General features: G+C 42.2%; 1 protein-coding gene across 5 annotated transcripts in view; it reads right to left on the minus strand.

The window, feature by feature from the left end:
• Positions 1-1,316: 1,316 nt before the first annotated feature.
• The window catches only part of LOC111174564 (TLE family member 1, transcriptional corepressor), a 99,099-nt gene continuing 79,092 nt past the window's right edge, over positions 1,317-21,323 (minus strand). For 2 of the 5 annotated variants that reach the window (XM_089913342.1, XM_022573450.3), the window contains 6 exons: positions 19,522-19,771; positions 17,312-17,559; positions 13,782-13,929; positions 12,383-12,533; positions 11,322-11,398; positions 1,317-11,176 (listed from right to left, as the gene is read on the minus strand). In XM_089913342.1, coding sequence (XP_089769468.1) covers positions 11,069-11,176; positions 11,322-11,398; positions 12,383-12,533; positions 13,782-13,929; positions 17,312-17,559; positions 19,522-19,771 — 982 coding nt within the window. In that variant the 3' untranslated portion in view covers positions 1,317-11,068. The remainder of the gene's footprint in view (positions 11,177-11,321; positions 11,399-12,382; positions 12,534-13,781; positions 13,930-17,311; positions 17,560-19,521; positions 19,772-21,323) is intronic. The other 3 variants (XM_022573448.3, XM_022573449.3, XM_089913340.1) reach the window with 2 other exon arrangements.

The following is a 21,323-nucleotide window of genomic DNA, read 5'->3' on the forward strand; positions in this document are numbered from 1 at the left end:
CTGACTAGGGCAGTGTGGTGTCCGGCAGAGCTAGTTGTAGAGGGGGTATTGCTCTGAAGATGTGTTTTATCAGTCAGGCAGGTTTGTGCCACAGAAATTTAAGTTTATATATTTCATACCACCATTAATAGGTAGCAATTTATATTTACCAAGTGCAAATAATCCATTGAGGTTTAAAACTTAAACAGTGAACATCTAGTCAATTTAATCTAAATAATCTAAGTCTAATGTTAGTAGAGGAGCCCAGAATAGATGGGATACTGAAGTGTATTTTTATTTTAACAAAAGCCAACTGGAAAGGCAAAAATTCATACTGTGAGTAATCCAGCATCTCTACATGGCAACGGTGAGAGCTGAAATGACTTTGAAGCACTCTGTTCCTTTTAAAGCATCCCTTCTGCTACTAACTGTCCCACATTACTAAAAAATAACCAACCCCTGTTGAAATGTTCAACTGAACTGCAGCCGTGACAGAGCATTTTTTTAACGGCATTTCCCTTACCTGTGCGGGATTCAGCTCCACAGATGCTAGAGACGACTTAGAACTTTTCAGTTATTTAGATGTGTACGTTAAGATTTCCAACTACTTCATCCTGAGAGTCCGCATCTTCTAGAAGGGAAAACATCTAAAATGGATATAAATTAGTAAACAATATGACTAAATGTTTAGGCAGAGATTAAAAACAACACTAAGATTTACATTCCATGTACTGAAGGTATGAAAAGCCCACCTCGGAATACCTTCCAGGTACTGAAGGTATTCCGAGTGTCAAAATATCTGATAAAATAAATTACAGCCACTAGCAGACAGTCATCATGCTGCTAAGCATTAGTTCAGAAATTAGAAAGACAAACATGGTAGACAAGGTTTGCACATTGACACAGTGGCGACGATGGAAAGCAGTAATAATCACCTGGACCATATTCCTGAATTCTTATTTGTTTGATAAAAGGTTAGAAGAGCAGACATCTTGCCTGGGTGAATTCTATTTTATTCACTCTTCAGATAAAAGTCTTTCGAGCCCAACAATATGTCATGGGATTGTACAAATTGGCATTTGAAGATATCAAAAGGATGCCTGACACCTAGAGAGACACGGAGACACGTGACTTCACTGTCAGTTGCTGGCTTTTCTGTTCCTGTTTCCATGACATTACATAGGCGGGGGGGGAGGGGGAGTTATGGGTTGTGTTGGTTCATTACTTCAAATAAGATGCTTGAACCCTTTACCTTCTTTGCACCCATCTGATACTGGTTTCCCTGGTAACGGAATCAGGGATGCCACCCACCCCCCACCCCAAGAGCTGAGAGCAGGAACTCTTACTTTTCTGATCTCGGAAGATAACACTGAGGGGAGAGTCACGAAGGCTACGGTTCCTGGGTTCAGCCAAAGGGGTGAAAGAAGAAAAGGAATTAAAGTGACCTGAAACTTCATAAGGCTTAAAAAAATAAATAAATAAAACAAGGGTTTCTTTAATTCAAAATCTAGTCATTCAAGTAAAACCAATATACAGGTGATGGTCTGCCAGGGACCTTAAAAACTGCCATCCCACAGGTCTCAACAGCTCCTCTCCCCACGGCTCACACTCATGCATTTTCTTATGCATCATGCTCACTTTGCTTAGAGGGGAAGAAAAGAAAAAGGAAAATTCCAGACTAGGGCTCATTGGGTCATTTTCTTCCCGTAGATCAATGTTTTCTTATAGTGAGTGATTTGCTTTCCAAGGGACTATAGTTGTTTTTAAAAGGATTTTCACTGCAGACGGTACGTTAAATGGAGAATGTGGTAGCATTAAAATGACTGTCTGCTTAAAAAAATAATATACAAGAAACCATAGGGGAAAGAAAAGAGTGGCCATTAAACTAAACTATTAAGAATGGTTGCACTTTACATTCCAAATGTGAAGTTATGTATTGGGGCTATTACAATTGCAGAGTGCTGTGTAGTGGATTCAGTAGAATGGCCATGTAAATTGAAAAGCAAACTAATGTCTCTTCAAGCTCTGGAAACCACAGAAGGAATTTGCTCCCAAGTGGAAAACTCTAGGCAATCAACCAATGAATCACTCACCCAAAGAACAAGAGCTTTGTCTTTCTCATCAACTGTCTTTTACACAGAAGTGAGATACGGGTCACTTCATACAATAAGAAAAGCAGAAGGGCATAGGTTTTGTCACATAGACCTCACTTGAGTGCTGATGGTGTGTATTATGGAAAGGGAAACAGTGTGTTCCTTTCTTTCATTTTGCCATATAAAAACATTCTCATGAAATATTACAACTGAAATGCTTGATAAAAATAAAACTCTTGATTGAGATGCTTGTGTTGGGTGGAGGGAACAGATTTTACTTTTATGCAAACAAGAAAGCCAACTACAAACATGAAAAATAGGCTTATGATATATTCACATCCTATGATCTAAAAATCCCATGCTTGAGGTTATACCAAAGAAGTAGTTCAAAAGAAGAAAACAGTTCTATACATGGAGATACTTGATGCAGTAGTGGTTATTAGAGTTAAAATGTGGTTAAAAAAAAAAAATAACCATGCAACATTGCAGAAGTAGCCTAATAAATGGTGGTGTATCATTTGATGGAACCAATAAAAAGAACTGAAGACTATGCAGATATATGGGGGGAAAGAACTTGTGATAGTTTAATGTGAGGAACAGAATACTACAGAATGAAATGAGTGCTGTGCTTACATGTGAATGCACATAGAAAGAGACTTAAGGGAAATACCGCAAAAATAGAAATATTAGGATGGAGAGGTTTGCAGATTTTTTTAAGCTTTATAGGTCCTTCCTTAGTGATATAGATCTGTATAGATATCTACATATATAAAAGACAGTAATCTGATTTTTGGACCCTCCTGCCTTACTTTTGTAAGTGGCTTTGCATGTTGGCTATTGCTTGCTCAGTCGGTTTCAGAGCATACGATAAAACTGGGTTGTTACACTGGTTAGCTCTCTAACTAGATACAGAGTGAGGAAAATAAAGAAATAGTATCAGGCTCTGCTTACAGCAAGGGCGATGGCCACATGCATCCAAAAAATGCTGACACTGACAATTAACAAACAGGTAGAAATTGTGCAAGCCTTAAAGCACACTCCTTTTGGGTGAAATGCATAGTACAGCCTTTAAAACTGCAAGAGATATATGCCATCCAAACTCTAAGGAATATTGAAGCATACATTTTCTTCCTAGAGAGAACAGTCTGAATGATTAGTGTTCTAAGAGATTAACGGTACCCTCCCAACATAACCTATTAAGTTAAAATCCATTTACTGACACTGTCCGCATCTTTTCCAGAGCTGAGATAAGCTATGAAGAGTAGACCTACACCAGTTGCCAGCAGACGGTGTCAGGACCGAAACAAGTCTGCAGCACCCCTATAAGTACTGCAAAGCAATTCCAAGTTTCTTTAGAAATTGCCTTTTCAAATGTTGACACCTGAGTTTGGTTATTTCTAGGGAAAGATGCCAGTTCAGAAGGTCCTGGACACAGAGGCCTGACTTTACAAGACCCACAGATGTGCTTCAACAGACTACACTGGAGTTGCTGACAGTGCCAGTTACTGATGTGCGAGCTTGAGTTCATTCTGAGGCCATCTCCTCATTGCCCAAGGCGTTCACAGATAACAACAAGCAGGTAAGTTCAGTGGTCAGCCAGACAGGGACTCAAGTGGCAGCTTCTCAAACAAGAGTGACCAGCCAGCATCATGTTAAATTCTCAACACGGTTAAAGTCTCAAAAAATGATAAAAATTCGTAAATTTTGTTTTAAAAATCTCAAATTTCTTAAAATTGTTGAATTCTCAAACAAATGGCATCTCATTTAATGCCTGCAACAACCCTGTGAGGTAGGCATTTTTATTACAATTTGACAGTTGAAGAAAGATCCTGAGGGACTAAGGAACTTGCCCAAGGCCATGTACATATGAATGTATGTATATGTATACATATGAATCACCCCTAGTATCCTTACCTGATGGGAGTTGATTCCAAATGCAGTGTTCTCCTAACAGTGCCCAGTTTGTGTCCTCATTACAAGTAGGATATTACTCACGCAACTACAGAAGAACCTTTTATTTTAAACAACAAAAATGGTATAGAAGTAGGTTATAGTTCCCTGCTTTTAACTCATCACTAACATTTACCATCATTGTGGTTTCTAAATTACCTCCTTGAGGCCAGCAAAAAGTAACGATGGAAAATAATTAACACATGTAATTACTATAAACTATTGATTCTTAATATTGAAAATAAAACCCACAAGTTTATACAACAGAAAGCTATCTTGAAAAAATTGGACATCCACTTTAAGTGGCTGAAAGAAACTCGCAAGGGTCTATGAAAGGTTTTCTAGGAATAGTTAACAGGACAGACATATTAAGTATGAGGACAGGATGATCAAACAGCTGAGCTCTTTAGGATCCTTTCAAAGAATGAATATAAGCTAGAACAAAACTAAATGGGGAAATGAGATATCATATATGGCCCATCATTAGCAAATATTCTTCAGAGTAAGAACAATGTGGTCAACCTGAAACAAACTAGCATTGCCATGCTTTGCTGAGGGTAGTATAAATGGGCCCAATATTTCTGGAAGGCAATTTGGCAGTGAATAATATCAATGATCTGAAATATCACTCTATCTCTTGATGCAGTAATTCCATTTCTTGGGATTAACTCTAAGGAAAGGAACAGGAGTAAGGCGAGAATATGATATACAAACATTTTCTCTATAAGAATTGTATCTCGGTGTTCGAAATAGCCTGTATGCCTAATAAAAGAGAAAGGGCAAGTTAGAGTAAACCTAGCATAGTAAGTTGTTTGTGAATAAATTTTAATAATAAAGTCAACTGAATAGCAAAAACCCTCAAATAACCTAATTTTTTAAAATGAGCAAAGGACCTAAATAGACATTTTTCCAAAGAACACATACAAATGGCCAACAAATACATGAAAAGGTTTTTAACATCACTGATCATCAGAAAATGCAAATCAAAACCACAAGGACATATCACCTCACATCTGTTAGGATATCTATAACCAAAAAACAAAAGCTGACAAACACTGGCGAGAACATGGAGAAAAGGGAACTCTTGGTGGGAATGTACATTGGTTGAGCCACTACGGAGAACACTACAGAGGTTTCTCAAAATGTTAAAAATAAAACTACCATATGATCTAGCAATCCCACTTCTTTGTAGACAAAGGAAATGAAATCATCTTGAAGAAATATGTGCACCCCCATGTTCATTGCAGCATTATTCACAATAGCCAATGTACAAAAACAATATCATACCTTGCGTCCATCAACAGATAAATGGATAAAAGAAATGTGACATATGTAAGTATATGTATGCATATATATATAATGGAATTATTATTCAGCCTTTGAAAAGGAAAGCCTGCCATTTGTGACAAGATGAAATAACCTAGAGAGCATTAAGCTAAGTGAAATAAGCCAGACAGAGAAAGACAAATACTACATGGTGCATTATATGTGGAATCTAAAAAAAAAAATTCAAACTCATAGAAACAGATGGTTGACAGGGGCTGAGAGAAATAGGGAGAGGTTGGTAAAGGTACAAAATTACAGTTATAAGATAAATAAGGTAGAGGATGATAATAATAATGTATTGTATAACTGAAATTTGCCAGGAAAGTAGAACTTGTGTTCTTACCCCCAAAAAAAAGGTAACTATGTGAAGCGATGCATGTGTTAATTAACTGGATGTGGGGAATCCTTTCACAATGTATATGTATATTAAATCATCATGTTGGACACTTTAAATATTTTACTATTTTATTTGTCAATTATATGTCAAGCTGAAAACAAAAAAGAAAAAGTGAGAAGCAGGTTCCAAAACCACATGGACAAGTAGGTAGAACAGTAGAATTAAGACAATGGGCTTTGCAGTCTGACCACCTGGGTTAAATCTCACTCTACAAACAATTAGTTGTGTGATCTCAAGCTGGGTACTGAATCTTAGTTTCTTCAGCGGTTAAATGTGTATGAAACCAGTAACTACCTCATTGGGCTTTTGTGAAAATTCAATGAGATAATACAAAGTGTTCAACTGTCCTTGGCACGTAGTAAAACACTCAACAGATTGTTCACTTGTTCGCTATTATTAGTCATCTGTACTACAGTTGATACAATTGGCATAAAAATAATATATTATTTCTAAGTGGTACAATTATAGGTTTTTATTTTCTTCTTTGTACCTTGCCATATTTTCCAAATTGAAAATCAGAGATATATGATACTTTTATGAATAAAAAAATAATCATGAGAAAACAACTGGAAGCCCTTGGACCAGTACCTGGAACACAACAGTTCTTCCAAATACTTGCTGGAGCGTCACCCACCGGCGGCCCTAGCCAGCTAATGTCAAATGAGTAATTCACATCCAAGGCTGCTGAGAGCTGCCTGCCCGTCTCTTACTGTTGGTCTCCTTTGGGCAGTGACTCACCCACATCCCCCTCCATTACTGCCAGTAGATTCTTCCCCAGTGCCCCCCGCTGGAATAATTTCACCTTAGCCCAGTGACCACCCCCATGTTGAGGTCACCCACTCAGTAAACACTGGCTGACTGACTGAATCTAATATGATAATTTGAAGAAGAAAAACATTCTATAAAGTCAGTAGCTTATTGTTCTACATACAGTAAGTATTCCGGTTTTTGAAGAACAATTTCTAACTTTTAATTATGCATCACCACTCCAACATTGCGTACATTCTCGAGGCTTCAACTACATGAGGTGATTATGGTAGGTTTTCCAAGCCTTATAATAAGACTCACATAATTCACACTGAGTAATGGCTAAGTAAAAAAAAAAAAAAAAAGCAACTTTTTTAAGAGCTCAATTTTGGTTTAGACCTATTATAATATTTAGCTGCTAAAGTTAGTTTTGGGAACAGAGACTAATGTAAGAACAGCAACATCAAAACAGTATGCCTTGCATTTTATTTTGGTTTAGACCTATTATAATATTTAGCTGCAAAAGTTAGTTTTGGGAACAGAGACTAATGTAAGAACAGCAACATCAAAACAGTATGCTGCATTCTTTGTCATTTTACTTTTAATCCTCAGCCCAAAGCCAAAAGTATACGGTTATTCCAGTCTTAAGAGAATATGAATATACTCTAATAGTTGATAGCTCTACTGTAAAGATTATTGCTCTAGATTAGCAGTTCTCAAAGTGTAGTCTCCAGACCAGCAGCCTCAGGAACAACTAGGAACTTGTCTGAGAAATGCAAATTCTCAGGTCCCACTCTGACCTACTGAATCAAAAACTCTTAGTCTGGGACCCAGAAATCTGAATTTTAATTAGTCCTCCTGGTGATTCTGATGCACACTATAAAGTCTGAGAAAAACTCCTCTAAAAATAGGAACCCAGTTAACACCAAACCACTTAACTGTTGAAGTGCTAGGACAAAATATGAAGCCAGAGAAGTTTTGGCTGTCTGGAGAGAAAGTTCACTGGGGCAGAAAATGCGCCTTACACAAGCTTCATCTTGCTCAGGGGAGCCTGAACCTGTGGTGATCTGACAATTTCACTGCCGAAGGAAGAGTGAAGAGAAGATATTCTTGAGAAACAAACAAGCCACGATCTACAGCAGGGCGGAGGGTCTGAAATGTCCTCCCTCACGCTCAAGCTGATGGCAGAGGAAGCAATCTCTTGATGGAATTAAACAGCATGCTGAAATTGAGAATTTGATCCCTTTCTCTGATTTGCTGGAAAACTTTTGGGGAAGTCACCACCTCGTTGTGCCATTAGCAAAAGTGCAATTTTAAAAATCCCTGTATGAATGCTTTGGAGCCAGCTGCTACTTGCCAGTCATGAAATATTCAAAGAATTAACCCATCAAAAGTCCCATCTCTCAGCCACTGTGAGGATTATTATAATTTATGTCAGAAACTTCCCTATCATCTGCCAAATAACAAAAACTTTAAAAATGTTAATTATCATATTGATGAAATATTTTGTTCTTATTATGAAGTACCAGAAACATCTAGTTATGAAAAAAGGCATTACAAAACCAATCTCATTAGGCCTTCAATTTTTACCCAGCAAACTTCAATCCCACGGAAGAGCCACGTGGCAGAAACCTACGTTCAAGGTTAAGACTGTGAGTGATTTAAAACAAAACAGAACAAAAACAAGAGTAAATATATATAAAATAAAACCTATTAAAAAGAATGGGGAAAACAATCATTTGCATAAATTCAGTCCCAAATTAGTAAACACAAACCTATCTACACACCTATATACATCAGGGAAATGTGCAAGTTGTAAATATTTCAGATAAAATGAAGAGGAAATCTGGAGAGCTGGGAACGATCACAGGCCACTCTGCAAGGCTAGAAAGAACAAACCTGAATTTGGTCCTATCTCCCATGAGGCCAGGAGGACACAGCTTCCCTGAGCCTTGGTTACTTAAATAGGGATAATGACATTCATCTCCTGATATTCTTATACGTGAACCTGCCTTGCACAGTCTCCAGGAGGATCTGAATTTGTTGAACACTAATTTATAATCCATATTCAAGGCAAGAGGTACATAAACATTAGGCTTACCCAGGTGTCAACGATCACATGATTCCAATCTCCCGGGGGAGAGAAGTGGGGCCTCCTAACTTCACAGTTGAGAAAGAAATCTCCCATTCATGTCCTCCATCTGTGAGACAGTTGGTGGTCCCAGTCGTGCTTCACATCCCTGAGTCTGACCTTCAAGACCCTGAGAAGGAGGTATGACTATTTGATCGTTCCCGTTTTACAAGTGAGGAAACAATTGTCTCGGTAATTCCCCAAGATTCCAAACCCTGAGCAGAGGGACGAGCTCTGTAGAACGCCTCTTCCAGGACCAGACTAGAGTCTCATCCAAAAGCAATGGAACTGGTTTCATCAGATTCAAGATAATCGATGTCTTGATAAGATCTAGACCCTCAGAAAATCCCGTGAGAGAAAGAATATCGGAAGCTTGGGAAACCATAAAGCATGAAGGGAGAAAATGCACCAACAGAAAATAGGACTATTTCTTTAACCCAGAATCCCTTCAAATATATTCCCCCTTCTCCAGGAGCACCCGCTGCACAGTAGGAGAAATCTCGTCTCCCACGTGACTAAGTCCCCACCAAGGGACCAGTAGTGGAAGTGATGGACAAATTCCTAGTCACCTGCCTGGAAGCATACCCCTTCCCCTGGACTCCCACTCTTTCCCCACTGCTGACTAGGAGTGGAGGCCCACGGGAATAACGGTGTAAGTGCAGAGCTGCATCACTGCCCTGAGGCTCTGGGTCATAGGTGGGTAAGACACAAACCCTTTTGTGGTCTCAAAGCCACTGTACTGTGGGGTGCTGTTACAGCAACTTAATCTCTACAGAAAACAGGGATGGTGAGGCAGGGAAGGAGAGAGAACAGAAGAGGTAAACAGCTCATTAACAAGCCATCGGAGTCTGTAGTACAGAAACTTACTTCATTATACAAGGAAGGGATGAGAGAGAAATCAGCTTTAGTAATTAGGCCTTTGCCATCCACTTACTGAGAAGAGAAAATATTTAACGAACTATGTACATAAACATTATTTTGGCAAAAAGCAAACAAAATAATGTTGTTAAGTGTATAAAAACAAGAAGGTCTGGATAACAAACGAAAAATGTTACGACAAACTGCCAACAACTTGCTGGATCATAAGAAAATAAGAACATTAAAAGATTCCTTAGGTGCTATTTTTAAACAGCGAGAAAACCTGGTTTAAAATTATTAACCATTATTTTTGAAAATATAGCAGTAAATAATAGGTATATAAAGAATGAGTCATGCAGCCTTTCCAGGAGGAACCATGCACGGCAACTTATTAAAAGCCCAGGGTTACAGGTTTCATCTAATCAAATTAGTGAAAGCTTGTCCACAAAGATAAGCACCAGGCTAATGACAGGGAGCCAGGGCTGTAGCTGCAGGGAAAAGCCTTAACGAGAAGGATGGAGCGAAGTGCTGAGTGTGGTTGGCTCACGTCAATTAATATAATAGATCAAATAAGTATTAATGAGATAAAACCAGCAGGCATCCCACCTTTCTTTTACAGGTTAATGAACTCCACAGCTTTGTGGATATCATCAGTCTTAACACTAAACCCAAGTCACCTCCCTTTCTTGAAATGTGCAGCTTGTGAAGGGAGAGACTAGAGATTTGAAAATGCTAGGCTTTCCTAGAGAAAAGAATATTCTATCTCCCAGTGAATCACCAAGAAAAGGCAAAGCTTTAATTTGTGACCTCGAATCACAACAATATCCAAACAAAAGAATGAATCTTGGCAAAGTTATTTTTGCTTCCCAAATAAAATCGTCGTTAATAAACCTCCGGTTACTCATTATTCCTAGTCTTAACTTCCTGGTTAACTCAGAAGTGTTAATTAGGTTCTAGTGCAGTGGGAGTCCGTGACAAAATATATTTATAAAATAAGAAGTGCACTTTAAAACTTCCTCTACAAATGTTTGAACTTTGCTTATAGAACCCGCACCAACGATCCCAAAGCGTTGATAAAAACAATGAAGAAGGAGAAGGAAAACCACTTATTGGTACTAAAGCCTTTACTGTAATAAACCAAATATATTTACAATTTATACAAATGTTTAACCTTCAACAAAAATACAAAAAAACATTTCACAAGATGCAAAACGAGGAAACAAGTTCATTGGAGACACCACTGCTCTACCACGGACAGACAGGAGGGGAACGGCAAGGAACAGAAAGGTAATCTCGGCAGATCTCACAGAAAGAAAAGGATGGACTCTGCCTGGGTCAGCGGGCTCCATTCCTCAAGCCCACAACCCTCACCCCTCTGTCCACTTTGCCTCGGTGCTCCATTTGGTCTAGGTAGGTAGGTGACCTTCTGTTGATGTGCTCACTGCCTCCTCTTTGTAGACGCAAAGTAGTTTTGTGTCGAGGTTTGGAAACAGGTTTTTGTGTTTTTAAAGTTACAACTTTTCTATTTCTACAAATTCAAAACATTTTGGCCCAATTCAACTATAAACATTAAACCACATAATGTTTTCAGTAGATGACTTCATAGACTGTAGCTTTCTTGTCCCCTGAGCCAGTGACTATGTACTTATCATCCACAGAGATGTCACAGCTGAGCACGGATGAGGACTCTTTGGACTGGAAGAGAAAACAATGGACATGTGTTTAATGTGGAACAGAGATGCTCAGGGCCCTGCTCCCCACAAGGCACCTTCACTTCTGGCGTCATCAGCAATGCTGTGGTCCAGCTGTCTGTCATTCTATGTAAGGAGCACGGACTTACCTGGAATATGCTAGCTCCGTAGGGTGTCCGCCAAGCATTGAGGAGGTTATCTTTTCCAGTACTCACAAACCATTTACCTAGAATTAGCAAAGGAACATGTGGTTGTGGCTTAACTAGATTAGAATTCCTGCTATACTATTAGCTGCTTGGGCTTAATCAAACTCAGAGCATTTTTAATCATGAACTATCATGTCCAAGGGGTTGGGCCATGACATGAATAGACACAGCAGGTTTTAAATCTGGGCTCCACTGTGAACCATCTGTGATCTTGGGTTTAATCAAAGCGGTGGCAGGAACCATGTCAGTCCCGTTAGCCACCGGATACATGACAGGTAGCTTCACACCGAGCATGCAGTGGGTCCTCGAATAGTCAGTCAATGAAGTTGTCTTCTGTTAGTTTCTTTATGATAAAATGGGACTAGGAAGGATTAAATGACGAATCTAAGTTAAATGGCAGACACCACATATGGCACATAGGATGGTCAATATGTGATAGCTATTCATCCATCCATCTGTCCATCCGTCCGTCCATCCATCCGTCCGTCCATCCATCTGTCCATCCATCCATCCATCTGTCCATCTGTCCATCCATCCATCCATCTCGTGAATAAATATTTGACCCCCCATGAACTTCTTCCCTCATTATCCTCACTGAAGAGTGTAACGGTCTGGGTGCAGCTAAGTGTTCCCTTCTCTGCCCATGGGCTGCTCATCCCGGTCAGTTCATAGCAACTTCCTCTGCTCCTGCCTCATTTTTCTATAAACTCCCACCAACCCCTCTCAGAGGGGTTGCCTCCACCCACACCCCTGACACTCCCTGCTGAAAACAAACATGTGTCAAAACTTTGTATTAGGCAATTCTATCACCTGACTTTTCCCAACTCAGGGAAACGGACGAAAACAGACATCCCTATGCTCTGAGGGACATTTTAAGACAACAGAATTACTGCATCCAGCTGCTCAGAGAACATTTTTTCCAGATATCATCTCCACTATATTTTTTAGAAGTATTTTCCATTTAGGCCATCAACATTTCCCGGTTTCCTTTCAGTTGAACTCACCACAATAAGCAAATTTCAGGGAGAGCACACAGCTCTCGTGGAGATGCAGCTGGTACTTGTCAGGTTTGTTCACGTGGAGAACTTCCACGTTGCTGCTCTCCATGCCCACGGCCAGCCACTCCCCAGTTGGGCAATAACCAAGGGAAAATATCTACAAGAAGCAGAAGAGGTTCACTGAGTATTCTGCCCAATAGACTTAGGAAGTGAACAGACAACAAGAAAAGGGGAAAAACTAGCAAGAACAGGAGGAGGTAATAAGCAAAGGCAAAGTCTACAGGACAACCATGCCAACCCAGATAACTCAACTGTTAAAGGCCTTCATGAAACAATTGGAAAAAAATAAAAACAACTGCAACACTTATGTCATGGGTGATAAAATCAAGAAATTATTCTTAATAATAATGGTATTCTGTGTGTTGTTTGAAAGGGTTCCTTATCTTTTACAGATACTAACTGAAATACTTATGGATGAAATGATATAACGTCTGGGATTTACTTAAAGATAATCCAGTGTTTGGGGGCAGGGATGACAGATGAGACAAGACTGGTCATGTGTTAGTAACTGTTGAAGCTGGGTGATGGGCATATGTGGTTTATCATATAATTCTCTGTACTTTCATATATGCTTGAACATTCTCTGTTCTCATATATTGAATATATTTGAAATTTTCCATAAGAAGTTTTAAAAAAGGGCAGACCAAAAATAGGATCCTACCCATAATGGGAACAGGGATGGAAGGGAACAGGGAAGACTATAAGAAACTCAACAAAATTTTGACAGGGACATGAAATTTAGTTGCATGTATAGTTGTTTTCCATTTCTGTCCTATTTTTCTGACTGGAATTATTAAAGAAAAAAAAGTAAGTAAATAAGTCACGATAAAAAGAACAATTCCACCATCAACAGAAAACACTTAAAATGGCATGCACTATCTTTCCCCAAACAGGCCTAGATTCAGACACTTGACATCTGAATAAGCTCCACAATCCACAAAGTTGCCATTTTTATATCATTTCAAAACTCCATAAATCGAGTCACCCATGAGTCCAGTGTCTAAGGGATGAGTAATAAAATGGGCATCAACTGAGATACCGCTGTATTTTTTAAGCTCCCTGATTTAAGCAAAATGAATCAACTTGCAGAGCTGTTATGATTTTTCTCTACTCCTTGTGATATCCCTGCATATTTCTCAAGGTCTATTTATATGTGAATAAAATCATTTCTCACCCCCACATTAGATGGACAACAGATCAGACCCTGTATGTTCTTCATGGCACAAATTCCTGAAACAAACTCATATACAGGTAAAACAACTAACACGTCTTAACCTACAGCATTTAAAAAACCAGTCTAAGTGTTTCAGGGTAATTTGGGTTCCGGGGAGGGACAAGCCTGCACCTGGGAGGTGAAGTCGTGCTGCTGCAGCTGCCGCCCTTCGCGCAGGTCCCAGGACCGGACCGTGTTGTCCAAGCCGCCCGTCCAGAGCTTGGTGCCATCGTTAGAAATGTCAATACAGCTGGCCCCGTCTGTGTGGCCCTGGAATTGCCTGATAAAACAAACCAGATTGAATAATGATTTCCTGCCAGAGCTCAAGGTAAACACTGTTGTGTTGTTAGTTTTGGACTCGCTGTGCGTGTGTCATCTCCTCGGTGTCTGCTGATGTGCAAGATCAAACCAACCTTCCCCCCGAGGAAGAGAGGAAACGGCACCTGCAGACTTTCTTTTCCTTTTTTCATGATCCAAGTGCTGAAGAAATGGAATGCCGTTTTAGGTCACCACACAGGAGAAGTTAAATACGCTCCTACAGCTATTCTTACAAATCTGTCTGGAAGGTAAAAGTCCTTCTAGGTCTGGAAAAGTGTTTTAAGTGTGAAAGTGGGGAAAAAAAAGACAAACACACAAAATCCCAAGTGTATTCCTTAAAGAAAGAAGCAGGCTTGGCCTATAACTGTGCAGGCCTGAATCACCACATCACCAGCCCAGGGGCGAGGAGCACTCCCATTTTCATGAGTGAGTAACACCGCAATGCCCTTCGTGCCAACAAAGCATGAGCTCATGTATTTACTCAACCTCGCGTTTTCTATTCGAAAGAGCCCCACGTTAGGAAATCTGGACTCCTGGAGACAAAGGGGCATGCCGGCCTCCTGACTCAGAGGTGTGGGGCAGAGACAGAGCTGATTGCTGACTGACCCCTGGGCACGGTCCTGCCCTCAAATCTGAGCACAAGGCTGTTGTTCTCTTAAAGGGGAACCTCGTGCCTCAGTCAAAAACCACCACCAAAGAACAGACTTGTGGTTGCCAAGGGTGGGGGGCTGGGAGGGATGGACTGGGAATTTGGGGTTAGCAGATGCAAAATATTACATTTAGAATGGATAAACAACAAGGTCCTACTGTCTAGCACAGGGAACTCTATCCAAACTCCTGGGATAAACCATAATGGAAAAGAATATAAAAAAAAAGCATGTGTCACTTTGCTGTACAGCAGAAACTAGCACAACACTGTAAATCAACTATACTTCAACAAACAAACAAACAAACAAAAAGCAAAGAACCACTACCAAGGACAACCAGCCAACAGGGATTTGCTGAGTGCGATGCTCTGCCAGGCCCCAGGCAGGGCTTGCCGAGGGGAGGTTGACGTAAGCCACTACGGGGCTGGTGTCATGGGGGTCGTGGACCTGGTTTTGCAGGCAAAGAGGGAGCTGGCAGAGGAGTGACTGGAACAGGTGAGAAGTGTTCCGAGGTCTGATCAGGATGGCGAACCGGGCAGAATCCATGAGAGAACTGCTTGGAAATTTCAACGCCCGGAGAAAAGTTTCCACCGCCTCTCCTTCCTATTACCTTAGTATTCCCGCAGAGCTCCCAACTTTAAAGCTGAGCTTGGAATTTAAAGGGCATGGAGGAGAAGACAAGAGCACCACTGTTGCCCTGAATTCTGAGACAAGATGTGAACCATCACTCCAAAAATCTCTTCCCTGAAAACTACTCAGAGCTTCCATCCTAGTCCTCTCCCCCATGCACCCCAACTCTCTGCCTCAAACGTCCCAGCCTGCACCCAAGGCTTTCCCGCTGGTCTGGAGCAGTCCTGCCCCACATTTCCAAAGTGCTGCTTTTCCGTCCTCAAACAGCTCGTGAAACCCAGGGACCTCCTCTTCATTACATCCTCTGAATTTTTTTTTTACCTCTGAAACTCATGAAATACTTTGACTTCTTGAAAACAACTGCGTTTCTCTGCTGACCTAAGCTCTTCGTGGGTGTCCCTCCGTCCACTTATCTCAGCACTACCCTCAGGTCAGGCTCCTAGAACGCAGATCCTAGGGCTGTTCAGAACGTGCTGGGTCACAGCAGATACAAAGATATTCAGGAGACTCCGTACTGCCCTGTCACACAGAGTGGCCGCTAGCCACGTGTGGCCTGTCCAAAGTGAGAGAGAGAGAGATGTGTGAAGCAGGCCAACGTATCCAACAGGTACTTACTCCCTGGGGGCCGGCACAGAGCAGGGGCCCAGAACATACAAGAGGGCAGAGTGCCTGGGCCCCATTACAGCTCCTCCACGATAACATCAGGATAACAGCAGTGCAGAAGCAACAAGGATTAAAGAGATGAATATTTGAAAAGCACTTCGAATGAATATTTTGGGAGAGCTATTTATTAAGTTTAAAAAAGAAAAAAGCAGGAAGAAAAGAAAAAACAGCCGACACTTGCTAGGCTGAAAGTTTGAAGGGGCTGTCGGCTTGGCTCCGTGTGTTCACTTTGCTCACTCTCTGAGCTGCCCGGAGAGTGACAAGAAAAATAACCACACTGTCACCGACACACAGGGACAGAGCCTGGTTCGGTGACACTTAGTGGATTTCTACAGAAACGGCTGAAGAAAGAGGGAGCTGCTATAATCAACTCCACAGCCCGTCCCTTCCCTCCAGCTCTGGGCCCGGAAGCACGGGAGGAGCCCTGCTAAGTAACCTCCAAGTCTAAAAAGGCACCATGAACAGTGTTCCTGAGCGAAGATGAACTGTGACACGAAAGGGCGAAACACAGGCCCGTTCTGCCGTAGATGTTTAACTAGTTCTTCCTTTTCTAAAGACTTTTCTCTAACATCCCTGATGTGAGCACTGACTCAGCCAGAGTGAGCTGGCCAGAGCCGAGGAGGGACACAAAGCTGGCAGATTCCAAGCAGCTGGGCTCCTTCCTGGGTGAAATGACCCCTGGACAGAGCTTATTTAGTTATTGAGAAACACAGCTACTCTAAAACCATTTTGCGGGTGAAATTCGTGGAATCTCCTCTTCTAATGTCCTTTTGTTGATTTTCTGTCATCCTTTATCAGCTGGCTCCTGTGTGCACATACGAGGTTCTAGGCAAAGCCAAAAACATCTAGTATTGAGGACCTTTTGTACCTCCATCTAATCCATGGTATGCTGCCCCTTGGCAAAAGCCAGGAATGTTTTTTAAACAAATCTGGCATGTGTATGTGGCTGAAGAATGGGAACATTAGGGAGGTAAATATAAAGCCTGGGTTACACCCAAGCGTGGCCACAAGACCGTAAGCCCTCTGAGGGCGGTGATATGGTACTGACACCCAGATCCAAGCCTGGCATATGTGGGCTGAGCCTGGGGGCAGGCAGAGAAGCAGGGGTAATAGGGGGCCTTTGGGCCTTTTTTTGTTTTTTTTTTTCGGCGGTACGCGGGCCTCTCACTGTTGTGGCCTCTCCCGTTGCGGAGCACAGGCTCCGGACGCGCAGGCTCAGAGGCCATGGCTCACTGGCCCAGCCGCTCTGCGGCATGTGGGATCTTCCCGGACCGGGGCATGAACCCTGTCCCCTGCATCGGCAGGCAGACTCTCAACCACTGCGCCACCAGGGAAGCCCTAGGGGGCCTTTTGACCCAGGTACTCAAGCAGGGAAGCCCCACTCAGGAAACCACCCCTGCTCACCTCACCAGCGTCTGGTTGTGCAGGTCCCACACGGCGATGTTGCCGTCGCTGCAGCATGAGAAGCAGACCTTGGAGTCGGGGCTGATGGCCAAGGCGTAGCAGGCGGGGGCCGAGGACGTCAGCTCTGCCTTGATGCGCGGGGTGGGAGCCGCCAGGTCCCAAATGGACAGGGTACTGGCTTCCCCTCCCACTATGAGAGTGCAGCCATCAGGGAGCAATTTGCAGGAACGGATGTAGTTATCCCTGTTCTGTGAAATAAACATAATTCAATTGTTATAATGCATGACCAAGCAGTAACAATGCCATGTTCTCTAACTGCTGTCTCCATTGTTGACTTAAAAAGTGGTATTTCGTGGACACTACCAAAGCAAGCGTTCTGTAGTAAAGATCAGCATCTGATGGCCCCTGGCTCCTTTGAAGTCGTAAACAAAGCAAACTCACAGGATTGCTCAGCATGTGTGAAGGCTTAGATATAACTGCCACCGAAGCCCAATTTCCTGCTGAGTAGACGGAACTGAGATGATCAGGGGATGTAAGGTAAGGGTACATGTACTTCTTTACAAAGAAACCACTTTTCACAGCTAGTTTATAAATCTTTGACCTCATCAGCCTCCGTTATTTACTATTTGGAAACTGCAGACATACTACCTATGCTTTGGTTTTCATTACTCTTAAGTTTCTGCCTAAGGCTTGTACTGTGTCTTTATTAGCCAAATGGATCCTTGTCTGAGACTTGAACACAGCTGCTTTCTCAAGTTGTAACATGGCTGCTGTGATATTTAAGCCTCTCAATCCAAAGGCCAAAAAAATGAATAAAAGAAGGCATCTGGGCTTCCCTGGTGGCGCAGTGGTTGAGAGTCCGCCTGCCGATGCAGGGCACGGGTTCGTGCCCCGGTCCGGGAAGATCCCACATGCCACAGAGCGGCTGGGCCCGTGAGCCATGGCCACTAAGCTTGCGCGTCCGGAGCCTGTGCTCCGCAACGGGAGAGGTCACAACAGTGAGAGGCCCGCGTATGGCAAAATTAAAAAAAAAAAAAAAAAAGGCATCTCTCCATCAAAACCAACACATTAGAAAAGGGAGGTGGGACCTAAAATGACCCCCGCCCTCTCCAACAAAGAAATAACTGCTATCCTTTGACCCAAACAGATACAGTCAGAGTCTTTAGTATGCTTTAACCATGGCCTATTGTTCAAAGATTAGAGAAACTTTAAGCCACGTAATTTCAAAAAAGATGAGTGTTACAAAACTCTCCTACCATTGGGTTGCCAAAAAGCTTGTTTGGGTTTTCCCGTAAGATGTTTAAGTATGTTTCCCTATGTTTAACTTTCATTAATGGATATATTTTTAAGTTATTTGATTGCAAAAAAAAAAAAAAACCCAAGAACTAGCCCAAAGAGGCTTTTCGTCTCAAAAACACAGTCAGTCTTCGTTTTGGAAACACCCTCTCAGGAATCCTTGCCACTTGCCAGGGGGGCAGCAGGTAAAGTGTACCATATGCCGAAGCAAAGTGCAGGCAGACACCCTACAGGGGCAGGGCGGCCTATAGTCCACTTAAGGCCAATGGTACGTGGTGTGTAAATCCTGTGGCTACTGTGTAGAGAACATGTCCTGATGTATTCTATGATCCTGAAAAATGCAACACGGTATTGGCTGGGGGGAGGCGGGGAAGCATTCCCACCACCCCCGTTCTGCTGAAGGCTGCCCTGATTTCTTGCAGTGCGATCTAGTAATTCGTTCGTAAAGTTAAGGTCATAAAACTCAGCCAGGTCTCCCTGAAAACACAGACCCTGTTCAGAATGGTTTTATGCCACGTTATCAAATGTTTACTCTTCAATATTTATCCAAAGGCTGTAGGGAAATTAAAAGTCGAGGGGAGTGCAGGGCTCAGAGTCCAGGCCTAGCTGCACTCCATCCATTAAACGGGAAACCCCCTTCTGAATACACATTCAAACAAGAACCGCTTCTGTAAACTACTGTTAAAATATGTTTTAAGAGAAATCCATCAACTCTGGGATTTAACCACTGAAACAGCAACAAATGAAACCTTCACGCTGAGGGGAGAGAGTGGGGAGAGCTAAATAGCTAACACAGGAAACAGAATGGGCTTCCATTTCCTCATAATGGGAATAAAACCCAGGCCCCAACAGCGATTTCCTTACTGAGACTCCAGGAGGAAATTACCCTTGTGCACCAGCTCCTTCTCACTCACCAGACAGTCGAGCTGAGAGACGGGGCTCTTGTTGCCGGGGTGGCTGATGTCCCAGACCTTGACGCAGCCCTTGCCGCCCGTGTACACGTGTCGCGTGGGGTTGCTGATGGTCACCGCACACACCACCTCCCCGTGGTTCAGGGTGTTGATCTGGCGAGCGTGGCGGGGGATGCCGGGGCCAATGAGGGCGTCCGGGGGGAAGGGGACAGGCTGCATCTGACCGTCCGCAGTAACGTGGAAGGAGTATGCGCTTTTGGGGAGGGGATGGTTAGGGAGAAGAGAGAAGAACGGGAGAGGAGACAGAAAAAACATTTATCATAAAGCAATTAGTCCCTACCGCAGCACGCTTCTATGAGAAAGACAGAGCAAAGATTCTTGCCACGACTTCCTTTTGAAATCAGTATAAGTTGAAGTGTTTACTGATGAAACAAACGAAATAAGTAACAGCCAAAGTCCAGTGTGTTAAAAAAGATATATATTAAATGCTTTTTTAAAAACTTTTTTAAGATTTTTAAACTGTGCTCTTCATTCCGTAAGGCATTCCTTCAAATCATGTTAAAAAACATTACATGTGCTTCCAAATTAACATTAAATGCTTCCTTCTTGTACCCTGTATAATTGTATGATTCCTTAGTATAATTTAAAATGATTATTTTTGATGCTTAAGATGAAGCCCTTGAGAGCTCATAATGATTACACACGGTAAACCACGTATTTCAACATCAACAAACAGAAACAGCTTTCTAAACGTACCAGTTTAAGGCTTGGACTTAAACTCTCTTTTGCATAATTAACAGAAAATAATAAAGAGATTCTCTTACATCAAATGGCTTTGTGACAAGACTTCAAGTTTCCTCCTCAACAACCTCCCTGTCTACTTTGGCCACAAAGCCCAGTTTTATCGAAGGCAGCAAAGCTTTCAACTAAAAGACTACTCTTCCCAGCGTTGCTCTAGCCAGGTATGCCCATGTGCTGACCGACGAGATGTAGGCAGAAAGTGCTGGGCGGCACTTAGTTCATAACTTGAAAGAAAGGGGACCCTGAGGGACATGGAAACTACCTGTACTTTCCCATTCAATTTTGCTGTGAACCTAAAATTGTTCTAAAAAATAAGTTTATTAATTTAAAAAAAGGGGCTTCCCTGGTGGCGCAGTGGTTGAGAGTCCGCCTGCCGATGCAGGGGACACGGGTTTGTGCCCCGGTCTGGGAAGATCCCACATGCTGCGGAGCGGCTGCGCGTCCGGAGCCTGTGCTCCGCAACGGGAGAGGCCACAACAGTGAGAGGTCCGCGTACCGGGAAAAAAAAAAAAAAAAAATTAAAAAAAAGAAAAAGAATTTTAAAAGAGGGAGGGGAGAGTGCCTTCCTTCTTCTCTTCCTCCTTCTTGCTACCTGAACTATGAGCAAGATGACTGGAGCTCCAGCAGCGTTTCTGGGCCACAAGGTGACTCTGAAGATGGAACTCAATTGCTGAGGGGGACAGAACAGAAAGATAGAATGGAGAGGTCCTGGTGACACTGTGAGACCTGGGGCTGTATCACTGGGGCTGTGATACCTGCCCTGGGCTACTGACAGCCAGTATCTTTTATGGGAGAGAGAAATAAACTTCTATTTTACTTAAGCTATTATTTTCTTCCCTGTTAAATACAAACAAACCTAATCCTAGCGCACACTTCTGTTTCTACACTAAAATCTTAAAGCATATTTTTTCTCTAACAATCTAATTATTTAAACTCCAAGCACTCATATACTACAGACACTAGAAAGCACGCACAAAGAAAAGACCCTGTAGAGGATGGAAGAT

This window comes from Delphinapterus leucas, chromosome 6, assembly GCF_059928025.1.
Source record: "Delphinapterus leucas isolate spDelLeu-1000000601 "Yukka" chromosome 6, BTC_Dleu_Yukka2, whole genome shotgun sequence".
In the NCBI taxonomy this organism is placed as follows: Eukaryota; Metazoa; Chordata; class Mammalia; order Artiodactyla; family Monodontidae; genus Delphinapterus; species Delphinapterus leucas.